At 42.5% G+C, this 24,639-nt stretch overlaps 1 protein-coding gene across 2 annotated transcripts in view; it reads left to right on the plus strand.

Moving 5' to 3' along the window:
• The window catches only part of LOC131563739 (ubiquitin carboxyl-terminal hydrolase 12-like), a 30,893-nt gene extending 11,385 nt beyond the window's left edge, over window positions 1-19,508 (plus strand). For both annotated transcript variants that reach the window (XM_058813851.1, XM_058813852.1), the window contains exons 2-9: window positions 3,519-3,599; window positions 7,073-7,286; window positions 8,446-8,672; window positions 9,859-9,935; window positions 10,734-10,817; window positions 11,446-11,643; window positions 13,736-13,814; window positions 17,220-19,508. In XM_058813851.1, the coding sequence (XP_058669834.1) occupies window positions 3,519-3,599; window positions 7,073-7,286; window positions 8,446-8,672; window positions 9,859-9,935; window positions 10,734-10,817; window positions 11,446-11,643; window positions 13,736-13,814; window positions 17,220-17,321 (1,062 nt within the window). In that variant the 3' untranslated portion in view covers window positions 17,322-19,508. The remainder of the gene's footprint in view (window positions 1-3,518; window positions 3,600-7,072; window positions 7,287-8,445; window positions 8,673-9,858; window positions 9,936-10,733; window positions 10,818-11,445; window positions 11,644-13,735; window positions 13,815-17,219) is intronic.
• Window positions 19,509-24,639: the final 5,131 nt, after the last annotated feature.

Here is a 24,639-nt window from a genome sequence, read left to right on the forward strand (position 1 = left end):
CTGAGACAACACTTGAAATCCAGGAATTTCTAGAAAATGGAAAATTCTTCTTACAAGTGCTGAAACTTCCTTTGTCACCTCCCTCAGCACTGTGGAACACTAAATCCACATCTCATTATGTAAGTCAATCACTATTACCACATGGTTAAATGAGAAGTTTTCCTCCTGGGGTAATTGTGTGTTGCAGAAATTTGGGGTTATTCTGCTCACAGAGCTGAGTTTGATGGTCCTGAAGCAGAGCAGCAACTTGAGAGCATTTCCTTGCACCTCCCACAAGTCAGGGATGTACTCTGGGGTTGTTAAAACATTCATTTATTTGCCCTGCACCAGCAGTGAGAAGTCAGTTCTAATCCCCTGCATTAATCTTTATATTCGGCTGTATTTTAGTTTTTTGTGGTTTTGCTTAGCTGTTTTACACCAAGCAGGCTCAATTGCTATGGATGAGGGATTTTTTCGTAGCATTTCTTGTTGCTCCCACAATATATGACATAGTTTAGCAAAACTCTATTGATTTTCTGATGGTTTTAGGTGTGCAAAGTACCACAAGATGCAGAACACTTCGGCTGTGGCACCCCAAAGAGGAGAATTTAATTAATTCCCCAAATAACAAAATACATTTCATATTATGTACACTTGCCACTTTGGTTAGATTTTTAATTCTGGACAAGGTGTGACTTTTATATTTCCAGAATCATGAAGCGAGGATTGTTTCTCATGTTATTCCTGTGGCAGATGGAAAAATCTTTTAACTGGGTGGACAAAGGGATGTGACACCTGTCAGGGTGACAGCAAAGCCTCATTGCAGCAGGACATGGCTCAGGCTGGAGCAGGTTTCAGTGCACTGGGTTAATTGGTAATTGTTAATTGAGTTGCAGGGATCCCTGGTTGGGAGGAGCTGGACTTTGCCTGCACTTCTGGACCTTACCCCAAAACGTGACTGGGGCCAAGTGGTGCCCTCACATAAAGTGAATTTATTTCCCCATGTCCTTGTTCAGTTCTCCTGGCCATTGACTCCGTGGTGAATCATCTGTGCTGCTGCAGGGGAGTTCTTTTTCCATGGAACACTGGGCATTGCATTTCCTGGAACTTTTTCACTGCTTAATTTGCAAGTTTGCATCTTCAGAGCTATTTATGATTCATCTCTGATTTTTTTTTTATTCCTCCCACAAGTGCTTTGAGTCCTGTTTTGGTTTTTTTATGATTTTAAAAATTTAAAATATTCTCTAGCAAGAAACGTCAGAATCATCTCAGAATCCCAGAATGATTTGGGTTGGAAGGGACCTCAAAGCTCATCCCATTCCATGGACAGGGACACCTTCCACTATCCCAGAGTGCTCCAGCCTGGCCTTGAACACTCCCAGGGATGAGGCATCTACAACTTCAGTTGGAAATAATACATTAAATATAATGTAATTTATTAAGGAAACCTTAATTTTTAATCTGCCTCTGCAGTTAATTTACCCAAATTTATAAAGTTTGGGCAATAAATACAAGGAAACACTTGGGAAAAAACTCACCTGTGACCTGTCAGGTTAAATGGATACAAGTTGGTGGCCTGGTTTATAGTAGGCTATTCAATTCTTTATATCATAGCTTTATTCAAAATTACAGTTCTTATGGTTTTATTTATTTGTTCAGATATTTATTCCATGTGTTGCTTTCCAGCTGCAGCATTTGGGCTGTCAGTTTTCACTGGTTTTGGAGGTTTGGTACCTCCTTTAATGGGCTTTTCCCCAGTGTTTCCCTAATAAAATTCTGGAGATCATGGAGAGGGTGAGGAACCTCCTGAGAAATTGAAACTGAACTTCACAAGCTCTCAGGATTTACAGATCCTCCTTTCCTAATCTCCAAACATGCAGCATGGAAGAGCAAAACAACCTCAGCAGGGGCCAATTCTGATTTCCAGGCTGAAAATTCCAGAATTTTCCCCTTCTGTGCATTTCCATGAATTTTGGAAATGTTGAATTTTGAATTTTACAGCATTTCCCAAAGGCAGTGTGGATCAGAGCAGTGAAGAGCTGAGGTAGCCCAGGACAGACCCCTGCCAGCAAATCCTCCTTGCTGATGGTTCTCCTTTTATTTTAGGTTAGATTTGGGTTTTATTCAGGGGAAATATTGGAGGAAAAAGAGAAGCAGGGAATGACTGCAAGGAAACAAATGAAAGGAGCTGCCTGGAGTGGCACTGATGCCTCAGAAATGTTGTGTGTAATTGCTGCTGGAGCAGACTCTGCTTGTAAATCTGTCAGCACCCTGTGAGTGTTTGCTGGGGTTTGGAGTTCCCAGTTCTGAGCCTGCCTCATTTTATCTGCTCTGGGAAATGTAACTCACTATAAATCTGATGGGGGACATCCAACTACAGCTGTTAAACCTGATTGTTTCTTGCTTTCTCTCCTGGTTTTTAGGAAATTTTGAGTTATTTCTCTGTTAAAAACAATCTGGATGGAGCTGTCCTTACAGTCTCTACTTGTGGTTTATATTAATAGGGAGATGATGGAAATGTTTGCTCAGGAATTGAAAAGCATTGGTAGCTTCAGGGGAATAAATAAATTGAGTTTTGGAAGAAATAAATTGAGTTTTCCTGGGCTGTAATGTTTGGTTGAAGGTTTTTCTGAGGTGTCTGAAGGTGCCTCACCTGTGCAGGAGTATTTCTGTTTGGGCAAGGTTAGAGTTGGAGTCACTTGAGCATTTAAAACAGAATTAGGAATCCAAAGTGTGGATTCTGCGCAAAGGAGCTCAGGACTGTTGGAGCATCAGCAAGAGGCATTAAAGAACAAGATGGAGAGGAATGAGGGAAGGAACCAACCCCAGATATTCCCATCCATAAGGAGCTGGTGGATTGAAAATGGAGAAAGATGAAAAAACCACTTTGAATATGAAGTGGAGCAAGTTAAAATTCAAAATAAAACATTGGAATGCTTTAGTTGTTGCTTTATGTGCCAGATAAGAGCAGTGGTGGTTTTCAGTTGTATCCAAAACAGCAAATTCCATCCTCATTGCACTGTGGAAACTCAAGGATGTGTCAAAATGCACTGTGAGCTTCATACGTTGCCTTGAAATTAAAGGTAACCAAGGCAAAGCACTTTCAGGTGATCTGTGATAAAATTCTTCCTTCCATTCTGCTGGGGATTTGTAAAAAAACCTCCATTTGTCCATAGTATTTTGCAAAATAAACCTAGAAAAAGACAGGATAAGTTTATTTTTACAGTGCATTCTTGACTAAATTAAGTTGCTGATTCTAGATCACTCTTGCCAACCTGGTGTTTTAAGTGAGAACAGTTAATTGTGGTAATTTCTAAATAAACTCAAATGTAGCAAACCCTTCTGTTAGATCAGATCACTAATTTTGGCTGAGGGAGTTGAGATTTTAAATGACACCTTGGTACATTTGTGATAATAAAGCATCACATTCATTTAATTCTGACAAACTGCTGATTTTCAATGGAAATAAATGATTTCCTAAGCTTTGGGGTTTTTTAGGAAATTTCTGTTTTCTCTAACATTAATTTTGTTTTTTGTAGGGCGCCAATGCCTCTGCTTTGGAGAAAGAGATTGGTCCTGAGCAGTTCCCTGTGAATGAGCATTATTTTGGCTTGGTCAATGTAAGTGAATTTTCTATGCTTAAAATGCTGGGGTTTAATTCACATCCTAATTTGGAGCTTAGCAGGATTCTCTGAGAACTTGATTGATGAAACTTCTCACTTGGAGTGGGACTGAGCACAGACACCACATCCTGCAGTGTGCTTATTTACCAAAATAGCATTTCATCTGAAACACAGAAAAATAAATGTATTTCTTGTAAAGTCTCTGAGAGAACTCTTCTTCCTCCAGTACATTTCTACTTATAAGATTTTAATATTTAGCTGGAAAATTGGAAATAATAAAGTGTGTCCATTGTTCATATGCTGTTCCAGAGAAGATTTTCCACTGATGCTGCAGTGCAGGGGAGGCTTTAAAATTAAAATGTGTTACTTTTTAGTTCTAAAAACACTCCTCTCGTGGGAGGAATGGAAGTTTTGTGCAGGAGATGAATGACATGGACTGGGTGGATATTTCCTTCATGTTGTAATACTCCTTCTGGATTTTTGGTGTAGCCATGAACCCTCCAAAAAAGCTGAATTTTTGCAGTGTGTGTGGCTGTGGGGCAGCAGAGCTGTGCAGAGGATGTTGATCCTGGTGAGTTTAGAGCAGCAGAGGTTCTGTGGCATCCTGTTCATGATGGGAAAATGCAATTTTGGCAGAACTCACTAGAAACAATTATTCCTGTTGTGTTGAGAGCTGGGAGATGCTCCATGTCTTCACCCACCAAGTAAGGCCAACTAAACAGTATTTATTGAGCTCATTAGAGACCCAGTTAATTGACTTTGTGTGGGTTTCTAGCAGTTTACATTTCAAACACCCAGAATTCTGTTCCCTTCATGGGGTGTTGGTGGCCATTCCAGAGCTGCTGAGGTTTGCCCCATAATGGCAAAAATGGAACTGTGACAGAAATAGCAGCGCACTGAATGGAGTGAGGAGGAAAAACAGCATCCTAAAAATAACCAGAATTATTAGAACTCATCCATTCTCTGTTTTGAAGGACAAAACATGACTAACACTGTTGTGCTTCATTTCATGCAACTGGTTTCTTGAGGGTGGTGTTTTCACACTGTGGTTCTGCTGAGCTTTTTCTGAAGTTATTTCTGGTTCTTTCATGATTTGGAATTAATGGGAGCATTTTAAGGAGGGCAGTTTCATGGCTTCAGCATCAGTGCTGTTAAATGTGTCATTGCACTGCAGATACAATCAGGTGTTGAACTCATGGGCAGTGGAGGCCAAAACTTTGGGTTGAATAGTTATTTAATTATTTATAGTATAGTATGTTAGTATATTTTATATAATATTCTATATTTTATGTATATAATATAGTATATTTTATAAATAGTTCTTTAATTTTTGGATCAGTGAGCTAAAGCAACCTGAGTCTGTTAAACTGTGTCTAAAGCCACTGCAGAATATGTGGGAAAATGTTAAAATAGTTTATATTTACTAAAACCCAAGAGGGATGGAACAATGGTGTTATTCCAGAATTTCATCTCAATTTTCATTTTAAGAAGCTCCTATCTTCAAATAAGCTTTCAGACCTAGGATGCCTGTTTTGTGTTGTGTGCAGATTTATTTAGCATGATGATTCTTTGTTTTTCTAGGTCACTAACAAGCATGTGAGTGATTCTCTCTCCTAATTCATGTGTTTGTTTAGTTTACATATATGATTTTCCTCATGTTAATAAGTTTTCACTGTCGTTCTCTGTTGTTTGCATATGGTGTAAATCAATGTTACTGGAGCTATAATCTGTAATCTTTTGAGCTATATGAATGAAGATGTTCATCTTCTGTTTCAGTCCAAGTGATTATTACCTTGAAACCATTCTGCAGTGATCACACCAAATTTGGGTGAACAGTGGCCATGTCTCAGTGGATCACCTAAAACCAGTCTGCTCTGCAGACAGATTTTTATGCTTTTTTGGTTTATTTAAAATATGTTGCTCTTGGGGTGCAGAACCTTGTTACCAGAACATCTGGGGACTGCAAACCCAGAATTTGTGTCCCTTCTTTGAAGCAGCAGCACAGTAGACTGCAGAGCAGCAGCTCTGAAGCCATGGTTTGTGGTTGTGGGTGATAAGCTGATATCCTGGTGTCCTCCTTGCTCAGCCAGGGGGAGCAGCCCCTGCAGGGCCTTATCTGTGCCTGGCACTGCCTGCACACAGGCCAGATGCAAACCAGCTGCTCTGTGCCTGGCCCTGCATCATGTGCTGCTCAAAACATTCTGTTATGAGCAGGAAATACTGGTTTTATTATTAATTTATAATAGGTTTTGCCCCTGGGATTGGCTCAGGGTGCTGGTAATGCCAAGGCTGTGGGTTTGATCCCTGTATGGGGTGTTCACTTTGGAGTTGGACTCAGTGATCCTCAGGGGTCCCTCCCAACTTAAAATATTCTGTGGAATTCATCATTTATTTATTTAGTGTCCTTGCTACCTCTCCCCTCTCAGGATGATGAGTTGTGCTGTGTCTCCACAAATTTTGATTCTTTGCTGAACCCTTAATTACTTTATTACTTATTCCCAGTATCCTGTGAGTGATGTCTCCTCTCCCTTCCCTTGCTGTCACAAAGGCTCAACCTTCCCCCCCATCCCAACCAGTGTTTCCCCTTATTCTAACCAGTATTTCCCCCATCCCAACCAGTGTTTCTTCCCCCATTCCAACCAGTGTTTCCCCCCATCCCAACCAGTGTTTCCTCCATCCCAACCAGTGTTTCCCCCCATCCCAACCAGTGTTTCTTCCCCCGTCCCAAGCAGTTCCCCCCATTCCAACCAGTGTTTCCCCCCATTCCAAGCAATGTTTCCGTCATCCCAACCAGTGTTCCCCCATCTCACAACCAGCATTTCTTCCCCCCATCCCAAGCAGTATTTTCCACCATCCCAAGCAGCATTTCCCCCTATCCCAACCAGCATTTCCCCCATTCCAACCAGCGTTTCCCCCATCCCACAACCTGTTTCCCCCCCATTCCCAGCCAGTATTCCCCCCGTTCCAAGCAGTGTTTCCCCCATTCCAACCAGTTTTTCCCATTCCAAGCAGTGTTTCTTCCCCCCACTCCAACCAGTGTTTCCCCCCATTCCAAGCAATATTTCCCCCATCCCAAGCAGTTTCCCCCACGTTCCAACCAATGTTTCTTCCCTCCATCCCAGCCAATGTTTGCCCCATTTCAACCAGTATTTCCCCCCGTCCCCCCCTATTCCAAGCAGTGTTTGCCCCATTCCAAGCAGTGTTCCCCCATTCCACAACCAGCGTGTCCCCTTATTCCAACCAGTATTTCCCCCCACTACAGCCAGTGTTTCCCTCCATTCTCCCCATCCCAAGCAGTTCCCCCTATTCCCCCCACTCCAACCAGTGTTTCTTCCCCCCCTTCCAACCAGTGTTTCCCCCCATCCCAACCAATGTTTCCCTCACTCCAAGCAGCAGAACTCTTCCTGTGATTGCTTTTTGGCAGCCCTAATGCAAAGGCTTTGTTCTCCCTGTGTTCTGTTTCTGACCAGTTCGGCAATACCTGCTACTGCAACTCCGTCTTGCAGGCCCTGTATTTCTGTCGGCCCTTTCGGGAAAAGGTTTTGGCCTACAAGGTGCAGCCTCGAAAGAAGGAAAGCCTCCTGACCTGCCTCTCTGATCTCTTCAACAGTATTGCCACACAAAAGAAGAAGGTGGGAGTCATCCCACCCAAGAAATTTATTTCCCGCTTGAGGAAGGAAAATGGTAAATGAGGAAATGGTTTTTAAATGTGTTTTTAAGGATGTAAAATGTTAAATTCAGGGAGTATTTTTGAGTAAAAATTGTCAAGTTTGAACAGGTTTCTTGGAGATTTTTGTGGTGTGAAGTTCACCACCTGTGTGCTTGTCCTCAGTGTCTGTGTTTCTGGACTTGCACATGTCCAGATATTCCACCCTGGCATGGTGCTCCCTAGAGGAACAAAGCACACTGCAGATCATTGCTCTCATGAATTCTCACAGGAGACCCAGCTGTGATGGTGTTCACAGGGGTTCTTGGATGAGGGAAGAGATGAGGATCTGACTCCATGTTTCAGAGGCTTGATTTATTATTTTATAATACATATTACATTAAAACTATACTAAAAGAATAGAAGAAAAGGTTTCATCAGAAGGTTAGCTAAGAATAGAAAGGAAAGGAATGATAACAAAAGCTTCTGTCTCGGACAGAGAGTTTAAGCCAGCTGACTGTGATTGACCATTAATTACAAACAACTCTGACACCAATCCCAGATGCACCTGTTACATTCCACAGCAGCAGATAACCATTGTTTACATTTTGTTCCTGAGGCCTCTCAGCTTCTCAGGAGGAAAAATCTTAAGAAAAAATCTTTATAAAAGATGTATGCGACACCCAGCCACTCACAGCCTGTTCCCTTGCATTTGTGGCAGGATGAATTCCTTAGGATCAGAACTGGTGGTAATTTCTCAGGGCTGTTTGATGAGGACATTTCTGGCTCATTTGATTTCTCCTCTCTGCTTGAACTTGAAAAGATAACAAACTTCCAGTAGGGGATTTTTGCCCCTTGGTGCTGGACTTAATGAATCAGTGGCCCAAGGCAACACATCTGAATTTCTTTATTCCTCTCCCTTTCCAAAGAAAAGAAGGAAAAAAACTACAAAAAGCCCCAAACCAATCGTGGTTTCTTCAGTTCTAAGAAATGGCCAAGCTAAGTTTTCTTAGTGATATTTTTCAGCTGTTTGTTTCTTGCAACCTGAAGATAATCATTGAGGGAACAACAAAGTGCAATTCTCCCCAAACTCACCAGAGCTGTGTAACAGGGGAGAGGAGGGAAGGGAAAAAACCACAGTGACCTGGTGTAGGAAGTGTCTGTAGTTGTTCACTCTCCTCCTGTCTCTCTTTCCAGAATTATTTGATAATTACATGCAGCAGGATGCACACGAATTCCTGAACTACCTACTGAACACTATTGCTGACTTGCTGCAAGAGGAGAAGAAGCAGGAGAAGCAGAATGGGAAGCTCCAGAATGGCAGCATTGAGAGTGAAGAAGGAGACAAGGCTGATCTGACGTGGGTCCATGAAATCTTCCAAGGAACACTAACCAATGAAACCAGATGTCTTAACTGTGAGGCTGTACGTGCACCACCAAACCACTCCTCCTTAGCTTTCTCCCAGCTCCTGGATTGGTTTCCCTAACACTGAGCACCCTTTTTCATTCATTAGGCTAGATGAAATTGCACTGTCTCTATTAAAATATGGAGCATAGCCTATTTTAGGACTCTATGTTCAAACCAGTGCTCATTAAGGTATGTTGCCCAGAAAAAGCCCAGTGTTTTCCCTGTTTCTTCTCCCTGTTTCCATTGAGGCAGCTGCACTTGGCTGACCCAAGCTGCCTTTTTGTCTCCATGTTATTCCCTGTGTCAGTGGCTGAGAGTTTATATTGTGTTCCTACATGAGAGTTGCTCTTAATTTAACTCTGGCATGAACTGAGTTGCTTGAACTGGAATTCTGTGCTTGGTGCTGGTCCTTGGCCACTCTGTTTGAGAACAAAAAAAGTGGCATGAAGTCTAGAATTAGAACCACAGCACCTTCAGACCAGAGATTTGTAGTTTGTCATATGCTCTGATTTAATAGTGCTAAAAAAAAAAAAAAGAAAACCCAGATGGGGAGAGAAATAAAAAACCCAAGAAGTGATTACAACAGAAAAGACTGATCTTGGCATTTAAAATCTAAAGTTATGGCTATGTGGTGAGGAGAAGCTCTAAAAATGACATTAATAGGATTCTGTCTCAAGGTTTTTGCAATGAAATGTGACTGTTCCACAAATGGAAGGATGGTTTTCCTCCCTGCTAACCCATTTAATTGAGGAGCCATCTGCCTGTTTCTGCCTTTTCTCTGAGTATTGACTGTTACACCCTGAAATGCAGCAGAAAGCTGCAGCAGGCTGCAGAGAAAATGGAATGTGGTTAAAACCTCTCCAGTGAGAGCTCTGGGTGGTTAAACCTGGCTCTGCCAGAGAAATAATCAGAAATGCCTTCAAGTCTCAAGGGGGAAGAGATGTTTCATGAGGAAGTATTTGGGTTTTTGTGCTTTTTTCCATGGGTTTTTGGCTTTGTTTTGTTGCTTTTTTTAATGCTCCTCTTCAGATTTTAACACCACATCAGACTATTTAATCACTTGTAGTTTACCTCAAGAAAAGGCCTCTTTGTGTGCGTGTACATTTATTTTTAATCACATTGCACCACTCCAGAATTGGATAAAAGAAATCTGCCAGCTCTAAATTGTTACCAAATATCTCTTATTATTATTTTCTTTCAAGGTTAGTAGCAAAGATGAGGACTTTCTGGACCTCTCGGTTGATGTGGAACAAAATACATCAATTACACATTGTCTAAGGTAAACAGAATTCTTTGGGAATGGAAAAAATACCTGCCCTGGTCAGAAGGAAAGAGCCTGGATTAGTTATTCTCTGTAGGCTTTGACATGAGGTAAAATATTGTGAGTTCTGGAAGGTTTTAGTAGTTAATAAATACTAGTGGCAGATAAGATTGATTTTTTTACTTTGTTTTATGGAGATTTGAATTTGTTACATCACACAGCCAGGCTTTATCAAAAATAAACATGCACTGTTTGTTTTCACAATAAATTCTTGATTATTTTCATATTCTTATTGAATTTCAATGCCTGGCCCTGATGTTAAGGGTCAGCTTGGTTTTTCCTGGTAGACATTTGCTCCATGTGTTTGTCTGCTGGATCCAAGGCTTATCAGCTGCTTGGATATTTAATTAGCATCCAGCATCTGGCTATTTAATAGCTGATAATGGATCTCTAATTGCTGGGAGCTGAAGGATCATCCAGACTTTGCTACTTAATGACTGGAGATGTGAACATTTAATTTCTGCCACTAAAGAAAACATGGAATGGCTACTGATGGAAACAAAACTCAGTCACCTTCTTGCTGTTTATTACCTTTCCTAGCCAGAAAATAGGCAGTTAATAGTGCAAATTCCAGATTTTTCCAGCTGAACATTGATGGTGCATCCCAGGAATGAGACAAATACACATCAAATTTCTCTGGGAGCACCATGAATGAAAGGAGCTTCATCCTCTGTGTGTTGTTTGGGGTTTTTTTCAGCATTTTCAGCCTGGATACTCTGGAATATCCCTGCTTATGCCACTCTCTGATTTCCACAGGGGATTTAGTAACACTGAAACTCTATGCAGTGAATACAAATACTATTGTGAGCAGTGCCGAAGCAAACAGGAGGCACAGAAGAGGTAAGGGCCAAACATTCAGCCTGAGGGAGATGTTCTCTTTACATTTCTGGGCAAATTCTGGTGAATTCAGGCAAAGAAAAGGTGAGGTTGTCTAGGTCTGTGTTTGGTGAAGGAGAAGTGAAGAGACCGAGTAACTTCATGGCAGCCTCGTCATGAGGAGATTCATTCTGTGTTTCTCCCTGAAGAGTTTCTATCTGCTCTTTCCAGACATCCACATTTTCCCCAGTTAGCATTAATCAGCTTAAAGCTACTGGAAAACATCCCATCTGCTTTGTCTGGGAGCACTGGGTACAAAAAAATCTTATTTCTACCCTCAGACTTGGTCACAGCCAGAGCAGCAACACAGATTTATTCCAGCTCTTTCTTCCCACTGATGGGTGAAAAATTGATGTTTTCCTGCAGTTGTTTTGCATTCAGATGTCAATTGTGCTGTTAATAATTTGGTATAAATATTGCCTGTTCTCACTAAGAGAGAAAAAAAAAAGATTTTTTTAATGCTATCAATATTTTGGATTATATGAGATTTGTTTTATGGCGCTTCCTCATAAGGAAGATATTCTTGAACAAATCTTTGTCTGGAGTGATTTGCTAACCCTTACCCTTTATTTCCCACATTTCTGTGCTCCAGAATGAGGGTGAAGAAGCTGCCCATGATCCTGGCTCTGCACTTGAAGAGGTTCAAGTACATGGACCAGCTGCACCGCTACACCAAGCTGTCCTACAGGGTGGTGTTCCCCCTGGAGCTGAGGCTCTTCAACACCTCGGGGGATGCCACCAACCCTGACAGGATGTACGACCTGGTGGCCGTGGTGGTGCACTGTGGCAGGTACCTCTGCACATCCCCTGCAATTCTGAGGGAATCTCTCATCCCTCTGCTGCTTTATAACACTGCTTGGTAATGCAGGAGATGGTTGGCTGGTAGTATTTTGGTTTTTTAAAAAAATGTCTTGTGTTTTTACTAGGTTTTTTGCTATTTTAAATTTTATGTTGCATCTTTTACTGTCACTTTCTCCGAGTTTGGATTGAAGGCACTTGAGGAGGTAGTTCATGTTCAGACTCAGGTGTTTATTATTTCTTATCAGTAAAACAGCCTCACAACCATGAGTTCAGCAGCTTTTCATTAGTAGGCACAAAATAGCTAACTGTCTCTTGTTACAAGGTCATTTAATACTGAACTATCCAATTTAGAAAGAACACCTAATTTATTTTCCCTTTTAACCCAATAACTGATCCCTCTAAGTCAGCAATGCAGACTTTTCTGTCCAATTACAAAACATCACCCAAACCCATGAAGAAGGAAGAAGAAGGTGAAGAAGAACAACCTGTCTCTGCCCTAAAACCTCCATTTTGCTTCATATTTATTTCTATATTCTAAAATCCCAAACTCTTGAGTTTTCCACCCTGTGACATTACACACTTCTAACCAACTCCACACCCACAATCCCAGTGCTATCAATCAATTTTGGAAGTTTTCTCCACAGTCTCAGGTCAATGCAGTGTTCTCTTGTGGCTCTGTGCCTTTCAGCACAGAAAAGTTGAAATTCTCAGCATCCAGAGTTCCAACATTTTACTATTTTAAATTTTACTTTACAGGTTCAGATTTGTCATTTTGTGTCATCAGCACAGTGGCACATCAGACAAGTTCTTTCTTTGAGCTGTAGCAGAGAACAATCATTAAAAAAACCCAAAACAACAAAACCCCCACCCCTAACTTGGCTTTCCAGGAAATCTAAATGGAACAAAAAGAAATCTTGGAAAACCACCTACTGGAATAGAATTAAATTATATTTTTCATCTTGCTGCTGCCCAAACCCTTGACGTTTCTTTAGAAGCTGGTGCCATCATGTGGAATAAATTGTGCACTGCTGGGTTTCTAAAATATCCTTATTTTCTTAATTAAATTTTAGTTTTAGCAGCTTCAGTTCTGGTTTTAAAAGCAAAGAGGAAAAAACTTCTAAGCATTTTAGGAGAAAAAGCCCTCATGGAAGGGGAAAAATATTTCTAACTGCCTTCAGGAAGTGTGAGTTTTAAAATAACCAGTTATTACAGCACATAAATGCTTTGAAATATCTTTGTGAGGAGAAAAATGCTAATAATGCATAGATTTATTATAAATAAGCTTCATATAATTCTAGAAGGTTTTTGTTGTGCAGTTATAGTTAAATATAATTTTTATTATTTTAGGATCTCATGCAATGCATTTTCTTGTGTAGTTTTTATGTATCTACACTTACATGTTTGGATAATGGTGATTAATAATTCAGATTATTAAATGGTTTTCCTTTCTTTCCTCAAACCTTTTATCCTATATGGGGCTTTTAGGATTCCTGTAACTCACCTGCTCTCAGTTCTTACCAGGAATTTACCAAAGGCTTGAGAAAAATGAGATTTTGTGAATATTTTGAGTTCTCAGAACTTGTTTGAAATATTTTGCACATAGGGTTTTACTTCAGTTTAAATTTAAATTAGGTTTAAATTTAAGTTTAAATTTAGTTTTATTTAGTTGCCCTAAACAAAGGAATTCCATTCTGTGAATTGGAAACTTCCACCAGAAAAGTGGGAAGAGCTCTCCCAGAAGTCAGGTTAAACCACACTGAGAACTAAAGGAATTCCTGCTGTGAAATAAAATATTTCAGAGCTGATTTAATTCAAAACTTCAATTTTAAGTCAAAATACTCAGCAGTGCTGAATGCAACACAGCAGAGATTGAAATATTTTTAATTTGCTTTTTAAAATCTATGAATGATGACATGAAATATTTACAGCATCGTGTGTTTTGAACATTTTAATTGGAGCAATTTGGCAAAAACCAAAAACTTCCCCAGAGGAAAGCTGGGCAGTGGAGCTGGGAGAGCAGAGGTGGTTTTGGGGAGGGCAGTGGCTCCTGGTTGATAAATTTGCAATTCCTTTTCCTGCAGTGGCCCCAACCGTGGGCACTACATCACCATCGTGAAGAGCCACGGCTTCTGGCTGCTCTTTGATGATGACATTGTAGAGGTGGGTAACAAAAGAACAACAAAACACCCCAAAACTCTCATTGCAGCCCATTTCTAGGCTCCTCTCCATTGCTAACTTGCATTTCCTTGCTGCACTTAAGAGCTTCTCACTTTTTTTGAGTCACTTTTCAGCCACAAATTGTAATAGAAAAATATTTTTAGTGATGATGTTGAAACAGCTCAAGCAAATTTTCCTTTTCTGCCAACATGTCTGTAAAGGCTGATATCCACAATATTTATACATCCATGGATTTCACCTAATTATTAAGCAAATATCAAACAACATAGAACAAATGCCACAGCAGAGCTGCTTTTTGTAAAGATGAAAATGCTTTGTTTGTCTTGGAGATCCCGTGGTCAAGGCCTGATTAAGTGTCTAAATAGCAACATCCATGCTTGTGTTGAAATAAAAATGTAGGACATTCCCCATTTTTAACTGTTTTTGATCTTTGCATGGCTTTGAGCATCAGGGGTGGCTCCTCAGTGTGTGTGGCTGTGAGCAGTTCCCTTTTTCCTATTTTTTATATTTTTGGGGTAATTTTCCTCTGTTTCTGTCATAGAAACAGAAACATTTTCCAAGTACAGAATTTTGTCACCTTATTTGGAAATAGTGTTCGCCCCAATATTTTAAAATGCAAGTGTTATCTGTATTTTCCATCCAGGAGATGAACTTCACATTTTAAAAGATGTAAAATAACCATCCTCTTAGTCTGTATTTGTTTTCTGTCAGTCACTTCTATGTTGAATCTTCACTTTTAGTGCAAAACCAAGTTTCTGTTTATCTGCAAGCACTGTTGACACTTTCATAGATGTGCCAAAAATGGCTTTTATATGTGCTGTCTGTTATTGGGCAGTAAATCCAAGGAGCTGTCATGTAGTTCTTCTCTTCTGGGAAAAAACCCACATTTTTTTCCTTTATGTTGCTTTTCTATCTTTAATTCTGGCTTGCTTTTGCTTTTCAAGTTCATCTTTTATAAAATTTTTTTAAATGCTGTAAAAAAAAAAGCTCTTTGGAGGTTTTAAATTCTAGGTGTGGCCACCTAACAAAACAGGTTTGAAAAGGTGAGTGCAAAGCTCTTGTTCACAAATATTGCAGCTGAAAACCCAGGAAAAGCTTTTTTCCCCTGAAATGCAAAAAGCTTTCTTGCATTTTTGGCAAGTGATGTGAGTGAACAGCTCCAAACTGCAAACAGGAAGGAGTTTGTCCTCATTACCCACTAAATGTCAGCAGTGGGGAAGGCAGATTTATTTGTCTGTTAGGATTTCATGGGAGGGCCAACTCTCAATTAAATTGGAGATTGATGATCCCCAAACATCCTGCAGCATATGGGGGAAACAGCAAATCCAGGGGACAGCTCAGTCCAAGGGGGATCCTGAGCCAGAAATGGGCAGAGAAAGCTGAGCCAATGGTCTGGGGCTGATTTGAGTTTGACATTTGTCACAGAGCAGCCAGTGCCAGAATTTACCTGGAAACTCCATCCTTGGAGCAATCCACACTGAGGGCAGGCACAGAATGGCTCTGCTTAAAAAATCCCTCAGGAATTTGAATGCTGGGCTGCATTTGGTTTAAAGAACCAGAATAGATGTCTGGAAATGACCAAATCTCAGTTCATAACAAACATTTTTAATGCCAGGTGAGGTTGCAGAATCCTAAGAATTGTAGCTTTAGAGTAACAGCATCCACTGGTAGTTACTCTGCAGTTACAACTGGGTTAAACTATATCTGGTCAGTAAGAATGGGAAGAATAGAATCTGTATCATCCCCTTTCAGCTCCACTCTGTTTTTTGTGCATAGTGAAATTAAAGGAGGAAGTCAGTTTTGCTGTGCTGAAACTAAAAATATCTGAGGCATGAATTAATATGGATCAAATGTTTGAGTTGCATTCAGGATGAGTAGTGGAAATAGGCTTGATTGCATGGCAAGTGAGCTGGCACTTAAAATAAAACATGTTTGACTTGTCTGCTAAATATACTGCAGGAGCAGAGGAGTGTTCTTTCACTAGATTTCTGTTAAAATGTGCCTCTAACAGCCTGTAGTAACGTTCTGTTAATAAATGGTGTGAAAATGCAGCAGCCTCAGCAGGGGATTTCAGCTTCCTCTCACTCCTTGAATGGAGAAAAGACAAAATCTGTTTGGGGGGTTTATTTCCCATCTGATTTTTTAAGAAAATGTGTTTAACAAGGCCCTTAAAGAGAGAATTTCTGCAGTTGATGCATCCTCTGAAAACTCCAATCTGCTTTTTTTGTGCTGGGAAAAGGCTGCTCCCAGCTCAGTGCTGTTTGGCAGTGCTGCTGAGCTCGTGGTGTTGCCAAAATCTGCTCAGGGAGCAGAGATCTCACCTTCTCCAAGTGGCTTCTGCAGCTTTCTTTTTTTTTATTTTCTTTTCTTTTAAGGTGTAATCACAGGTTGGTCTCTGCTCCTCCTGAGCAGGGCAGGTGTTCAACCCAGAGCTTCTTGTGTTTGCAACATTTTTTTACTTCCTCAGCTTTATTCCTTGGGAATAAAAGGAAACTTGAGGCTCATCTCCTCCTCAGCCTCTCATTTCTGTGCATCCAGAGTCCTAAAGGGACTAAAAAACTCCATCCCAGTGGAGTGCTGAGCAGCACAGGTGCCTGGGCAAGTTTTATTATTTATTTATGCTCACTGCTGGGAAGCCATTTGTGCTCAGGACCTGAACTACAACATCTTAAAAAACCCTTTAAAATTCCCTCCAGTTGCTGCTTGGAGTATGAGAGCAAAGCAGCTTTTCTGCACATAATCCCAACTTGAAATGCAAGCAGATTTTAATTATATTAGTACAGCAAATCATAATTTTTCTTAAGACACAAACCTTGTGATAATACTCCAGGCTTTGCTTGGTAGGAAAGCTCTTTATGACCAAAAATCATAATTAGATGAGACCCACAGAGCTCATGAAGCACTTGCAGGACTTTTCTCCTTAAAGGGGTCACAATAATGTAGAAATCTGGACTTATTTTAGCTGAATTTTCAATCTGCACATCTGTACAAAAACCTTCTTACCTGATTACTGACTTTTTTTTAAATTATAAAATAATTTAATTATGAAAATACTCAGGCAAGGTACCACCAGCATGAGAAAAGCAAGTATAAAAATGTCATGTAGTCCTTTAAGGATCCATTTTCGTGGATCACTTTTTTGTAGTCCAGTTTAGGACTGCACCCCTTCTGAAAAGTTTATTATTTCATCCTCATTTCCTGTTTTTTTCAGTAGTCAGTAAGTTATTAAGTGGGAAAAAAATGTTTTGTTGGATTGAATGATGTTGGAGTGTCACCATGTCAGCACTGCTTGGTTTTCCCAAGAGCTGGGAATAATGGTTTATCTGGGAAGAGGCTTTTAGGGTGGTGATATGATTGAAACTAATTAAAACTTCCATTCATTTTCAGAAAATTGACGCCCAGGCCATTGAAGAATTCTATGGGTTAACATCAGACATCTCCAAAAACTCTGAGTCTGGATATATCCTCTTCTACCAGTCCAGGGACTGACAGGAGACACAAAGGATGGACACAAGGAACAAGGGATCAAGCTATGTCCAGGTGGACGCTGTGTGTGCCAGCAGAGCAGCTCCTCGTGGTGCTGTAGGACCAGGACAGACCCAGGGGAGGGCAGAGCTCCCTCCTCCCCCTTTGGAGGATTAGTGCTGAACTGCCCTAACAAGAAGAGCTTTTGTTCCAGTTTTCTTTCTGGGCTTTTTTTGGGTTTTTTCTTTTACGTGCTATCTTCCAAAATCTGTGTTACCTCTACTTGAAACCCGGCTGCTTATTTGTTCATGAACTCAAGAAGAGATTTCAAAGTAGCATTGTAGGATTTTTACCATTTGAAGTTGGCCTGAGGCTATAACTTGGTTTCTGCCATCGTTTTTCTGTATTTTAGCAGAATGATTTCAATATTCAGTGTCAGCTGAAGGCGTATTTTAGGATATGAGCAGCAGCTGCTTGCTGGATATTTTTGGTGACTCAGACTTGAGAAGCAGTACAAAGCTAAGACATATTGGAAATGTCAAGTCTGTAATTTTTATAAAGAAAAAGCAGACAAACCCTTCTCTCTGCGGCATTGTAAACCTCTCCATTGTGCATTCTCTTGGGTTTAGAGAACACTAACAGCACTGCTTCTTTTTGTACTCTTCTTTGTGCTGTTCTGTTTCTCCTGCAGAAGGCAGAGAGGTGTCTCCACAGCCAGCCTCTCCTGCTGTGCATTTTCCTTTGCAAGCAGCAGTTTTGCCTCCAGTTGCTGCAGGTTCCAGGGGAGCAGAGCAGCCCTGAGCTGTCAAAGACCATGTCTGCTGTAGAAAAGTTGGGAATTCCAGCCTTTCTTGGAGCTGTTGCATAAACCAAAAGTGCCCTCATTCTGAAGCAGGATCTGTTCCACATTTCACTCAATTCCAAGCAAACTGATGCAAGTTGCATTTTGAATCTATGCTAATCCACAGAAACAGCACCAGTTGGGAAGGGTTGGCCAAGGGAAGGTGTTTAGGGAACTAATCCAGGAGTTCTGAGTCTTCAGGGTGATGAACAGTGGGAAGGAAAACCAACCCACCCAGCAGACATTACCTGGTCAGTGTTGAGCCATTGCTGGTGATGTTTGTCTCCATCTGGGAATCATAACCCCCCTAAAATGCTTCTGATTGTTTTACCTCTCTAGGCCTTGCTTCCCAGTGGAGATGGTTGGTCTGTTGAAGACTGAAATGAAGCAATTATCTGTTATGTGTGTATATTCTAATCTCAAGGATAACTAGGAGGAAAAGACTAAAGAAGTTGGTGAGAAATCTCAGAAAATCTTGTGCAAGTTTCCTTTGGAGAAGTGCTGTTGCTGTGCCAAGGCCTGTCACAGCTGGCTCCAGCCTCCCAGTGGGAATGTGTCCTGCTGGGTCCCTGAGCTGTGTGTCCTCAGTGTGGCTGTCACAGCCCCTCATCTGTCCCCAGTGCTTGTTGTTCTTGAGGATCTTTAACTTATGCAATTCTGTGGCTTGTGCAGGATATTCGATATTTTACCAAAACACTGTCCTCAGGAAAGCAGCATCTCCCAGCTCCTCGTGCTGCCTGTGTCTGTTCCTTCCTCTCATGACCACAAAGGTGATGTTTAGCAATTAACTCCTGCCTTCAAAATGCAAATGAACCTTTGCCATTGTATTCCAGCTGGGTGCAGCTTCCATTCTCCTGGCACATCTCTTCCAGAAGATAAAATATGGACATTGGGTTTTTTAATTCTTTTTTATTATACAGAGTACTGTCATTTTAAGAGACACATTCAACAGCAGCAAATGTTCTTGTCATCTTGTTCTGTTGTGTGACAATTGTTCCTGGCTAAGAGTCTTCTCCCCTTCTCCACACACAAGCTGTGAGTCCTCTCCTGGTGATGCCACCAGAAGACTCTCATCACTGAGTCTTGCAAAAAATGAAAAAAAAAAAAGAGAGCACTGAGTTAAAAATAATCTAAACAGTAAATACAAAAAGTAATGTAGTACACTAGACATGTATTTTGTATATCTGGTGATACCTTTTTACAAATAAAATACCTGACTGAGAGATAATATTGAAAGATATATACTATAGATTAAAAACTGCTCAAAGTGCACTTTTGCTACAGATTTATAAGGAGACTAAAAGGAATTAAATGGGAAGAGAATGGTGTGATGTGACTTCTGTATAATAAATGACCCCTCCTGTCTCCAATAAAGGTCATTATGATCAAACCCGCAGCACCCAGAGGTTTTTCCTTGAATTTCACTCCTTAACCTCTCCCAGCCTGCTGCCTGGCTGAGGATCCTGATCCTGCTGTGTTTGCATCCCTGTAACCTGTGCAGGAATGGGTCGGAGCAGGAGAGATGAATAATTCATTCAGTGTCAGAGACTGGAACTGCTGTGCTGGTGCAGCAGGGAGAGGTTATCCAGGGCCTCTGTTCCTCCTTCCCCCATCACCCTGGAGCTCTGCTCCTGCCTTCCCTGAGATTTCTGCTCCCTCTTCCCCCTCTGTTGTGCTCCCTGAGATTTTGTTGCAAATATCTTCTGACTGATCTGGAACAGAGACATTTAAAGGCAAAAACAGGAGCCTGTGCTTGGAGCTGTTGAGGTTCATTGCAGGACAGGTTTTCATTTTGTTGTGGTTCACTGCAGTTCACCTTAGTACAGGAAAATGGGATCCTGTGAGTAGGAATTTATGGGAATACAATGCAGTGGGAGCAGGCAAGATTGGAAGATGGCAGCTGCTCTGTAAAACCAGGTTGTAAATCCCAAATGCTGTCTGGCCCCTGTCCTGCTGGGTCACACCTCAGCAGGAAATAAATAAGTTGAGCTAATTTTAACTGCAGTGAACATGAGCTGGACTTGCAGGAAGAGCATTCCCTGGAAATTGGGAGAAAACAACCAAACCCAGAAGGGCTGAAAGCAAAGTGGTTTGAGCTGGTTTGAGCCACCAGGGCAGGATGGAGCTGGGATCTGGGAGCTGGGCTGGTCCCTGCAGCTCTTCTCCAGACCCTCTACTGGAGCGAGGGTGGAGACCATCCCATGCTTATTATTTCTCTATTAAATGATGTTTTGCTTCAAATTCCACATTTGTGGAGAGGCTCTGCAGCCCAGAGGTGCTCTCTGACCTGATGGTGGTGCTCAGCACATTCTGGGTACCAGCAGGAGCTTTTAAAGACCCGGTGCCAGCTCAGTTTAGGAGACACTTTAAACAAATCCTATTTGATGGGTACAAGAAAGAAAATGGACTGACAAAACCCCCTGAGACGAGTCAGGCATTTAGCAAAAGGAAACAATCCCTGAAGTGTAATTAATTCCCAACGTGTGAAGTGCTGCTGGCTCTCACTTATTAACCCCGGGGCTGCTGCTGCTCCTGCAAACCCGACCTGGCTGGGGCATCTCTGCAGGATCCGGGGGACATGAGGTGTCTGGAGGGAGAGATCAGGGTGGGGAGGGTTAGGGATGGAGCAGGGGAGGGTTGGAGATGGAGCAGTGGAGGGTTAGGGATGGAGCAGGGGAGGGTTAGGGTTGGAGCAGTGTTGGGTTATACACGAAGCAGTGGCACTGACGTGGTTCCAGCGTCATCCTGTCCTTGTGCCCTGCAGTCAAAGCTGCAAAGGGAAACGCTTTGATCTTTACACATCGTTTGTGGCAGAATGAATGGCCTCGAAGTGACACTGGGGCACTTCAGGTGAGATATTGGGAATCAGGAATTCCTCCCTGGGAGGGTGGCAGGCCCTGGCACAGCTGTCCCTGGATCTCTGGCAGTGCCCAAGGCCAGGCTGGATGGGATTTGGAGCAGCCCATCCCCATCCCTGCCATGGATTGGGATCATCCTTAAGGTCCCTTCCAACCCCTCCCCTCCCTCGTGGGATGTTTGGATCTGCTGCAGTGTGGGGATGTTTCTGCACCCGCAGGAGAAGGAAGGATGAATTAATTACGCAGCAGCAGCAGCAGCTGTTAAATGTTTGAGTTGCTAATAATGAGTGCATTAGTTGTTGTCAGTTGTTTTAAAAGCTCCCAAATACAAATAACAACCACAAATACAAAACACTGCAGTGGTTACAACACTTCAGCTCGTGTAAAATCAATTAAAAACATTCAGTTAGTCCCAGCTGGGTCTTCCCTGGTGATTTCCAAGTCCCAGGCAGGGTGAGGGGAGGGCAGAGGGGCGAGGATGGGGTTTGGGAGCTCTTTGGGGTCGGGAACATCCCAGACCTACCAGAATTAATTTTGTTTTCCAGGTGGTTTTTAAATGGAGCGAGCTCCTTTAGCAGAACGTGTTGTGTGAGGAATTTTGATGCAGAAAAGAGACATTTACTCGGATTTAAGGCCTGGAATTAGCAGGGCCAAGCCATCAAGAGCTGAACTGAATCTGGGGCTCTTGGGAGGCTGAGCCCAAATGCAGCTGAACTTTGTGTGTCCATGAGCTCGCTCGCAGGTGGAGTTCAGCAGGAGCTGAGTTTGGGAGTGATTAAGTGCCCTAATTAGCGCTCAATTAAGTGGTTTTGTTTCCTTCTCGGAGGAGCAGCCACAGCTACTGCAGCAAATCATTGCCAGGCAGAAGGCAGGGAAGTGCTGTGGGGAATGGAATGGAATGGAATGGAATGGAATGGAATGGAATGGAATGGAATGGAATGGCCCAAAGGAAGGGAAATCCCATCTGTTGGTGCTGCTCTGCATGCCCAGCTGTGTCCAGGGACACTTGGGAGCACAGGGTTGCTCTCTTGGGGATCTTTGTGGGATAAATCCCCTCAAAGCCAGCAGGGAAATGTGTTCAGCCAGGAATCTCACACTGATGACAGCTCAGAGACCTCCTTGTCTGGACTCCTTTGCATCCCCCACCGTTTGGGTCTGTTTGTCCTTCTGGATGATGTGAAAGGATTGGAATATTTGGATATTTTGGAAGCATCAGCTGCACAGCAGGGTCCTTGCAGGTCATGGGAACTGTGGTGGAGGGAAGTTTCCATCCCTGCATCCCAGAGAACCCCAGGATGGTGAAACCTGTGCAGGTCCAACCCACACCTGTAAAAATCCTCTCTTTCCCATCAGCTGGACCAGCTGAGGTGAAATCCTTCAGAGTTTTGCTTCATTTGGAAGCTGCTCCCACCCTCCCACCCTCATCTCCTCCTCAGCAAATCCTGAGGGAATTGCAGAGGCAGCACGTGGGGGTGATCAGGGACAGGGTTATTCTTGGCCATCCTCCCCAGGTCCTCTTTTTCCTTTTTGCTTTTTTTTTGAACGTTAAACTGCTCATTTTCAGATTTTGAGTCACAATATTTCTCCAAGCAAAAGGCCACGAGTCTGGAAAAAATCCAGTTTATTCCTTCAGAATTCTCTGCCATCATTTCAGCCCAGAAGAGCCAAAGCAGAGCTGGGACCTGCTGCTGCTGCTGGCATGGGGGGACAGTGCTGACACCTCCAGGGTGCTGAGGGTGCTCATCCCCTGCCAGGTGTCCCCTGAAAGGTGAGGACAGTGTGGGTTGGTGATGATCAGGAAGGGGCATTATGCCAGCAGACAGAGCAAAAATGGAATTATTTTATCATTATATATTTTTTTGTTATTTTATTTCTTTTATATTTAATTATTTATAATTATATATACTCACCTCTAGGGAGTAGTAAAGTGAAAAATGGAGATTTTACTCCTTTTTTCCCCCTGGTTCCACATGGATGTTATAAAACTGAACCTAAGCCCAGGTTTAAATGGAATTTCTTGAACCCCAGACCCAGCAGAAAAGCCAAGCTTTGGTTTTATTAACGTTTCCACGGGAGGAGGTTGCTGGATTTGGGAAAACCAATTTCTCTGTGCTTCTTCCCCCCAGTGTGAGCCAAGTGCTCCAGAGCAGTGACTCGGGGACAGGAGGATTCCCGGGAGAGCTGGACACGCCTTATCTTCAAAAAATATCTCCAACAACCTCAAACCCTCTGAAACAAGGTGGGGAGGGCAGGACGCGATCCTGGGCTGTGGGCAGGGATGGAGCAGGGAACAGGAGATGTGTTTGTGCTGGGAACAGGGAGGGACAAAGCCAGGGGACACTGGGCTGTGCTGGGGGACAGCGGCTGCAGGAGCATCCTCTGGAGCAGGGGGAAAATGGGAAAGGAAAACCAAGAGCTTGGGGGCACTCTGTGTGTGGTGGCTGGTAAAAATAGCTTAGAAACTGTTGGAAAATAGTTGATGGATCGTTAGTGCTGTTAGTTTGGTTGTTATATTGTAAAAGGGATTGAAAAGGCAGTTATATGAAATATGGTACTCAAGGTACCATAACGCGCCTCAGTGAAGAAGCCGGAGTTAAAGCCAATAAATAGACAGGACCAGCATGGGGGTGTCGAGCTGCCTGGTGCTCCACTTCAAAGCTGGGAATTTGTTCCCCAGGATTTCTGGAAGCCAATGTCCTTCCTGCCCAGTGAAGTGCACCATGAGCCAGCCTGGACAGAGCTGTAATGGCCAATTGAGCGCCTTAAACCTTCATGCAAGTGAAGGATCCAAACAGAAACCAATCCAAAGGGACAAAAAAACAGGATAAAAAGGGGCTCCTGACCCACTGAATGTGTGCTGCTGTGTAGCATCCCATGAATTCTCCCCCTTGGTCAATCCCCAAGCCCTCAGCCCTGGAAACATTAACTGCTTACCATAGAGTCATCCCTCCCAAAGGGGAAAAGAGTTGTGACCGTGCTCACAGGGGTCTGAGGGTGAGGGAAGAGATGAGGATCTGACTCCATGTTTCAGAAGGCTGATTTATTATTTTATTATATATATTATATTAAAACTACACTAAAAGAATAGAAGAAAGGATTTCATCAGAAGGCTGGCTAAGAATAGGAAAGAATGATAGCAAAGGTTTGTGGCTCAGACAGAGAGTCTGAGCCAGCTGACTGTGATTGGCCATTAATTACAAACAACCACATGAGACCAATCACAGATGCACCTGTTGCAGTCCACAGCAGCAGATAATCAATGTTTACATTATCATCAGGGAATCATCGTGGAATGGTTCAGAAGAGACCTTAAAGATCATCTGGTTCCACCCCGTGCCAGGGACAGGGACACTTTTCCCTCTCCCAGGTTTCCCCAAGCCCCACCCAACCACTTCCACGGATGGGGAGTCACCTTGCTTTGGGTTTCATCCCATCCATGTGCACCCTGCTGTTCCTCCAAGCCTGCTGGGAGGTGTTTAGGGAGGTCTCTCTTGTCCTTGTGCATCTTTGATGGATTTGAGCTCTGCTCTCCCCTTGGCAGCCAGTGCCGCACCATCAGCAGCTCCGTTCCCTGTGGCAGGGGGAAGTTCCATCCCTGCATCCCAGGGAATCCCTGGATGGTGAAACCTGGGTAGGTCCAACC

This window comes from Ammospiza caudacuta, chromosome 14 (genome assembly GCF_027887145.1).
Source record: "Ammospiza caudacuta isolate bAmmCau1 chromosome 14, bAmmCau1.pri, whole genome shotgun sequence".
Classification (NCBI taxonomy): Eukaryota; Metazoa; Chordata; class Aves; order Passeriformes; family Passerellidae; genus Ammospiza; species Ammospiza caudacuta.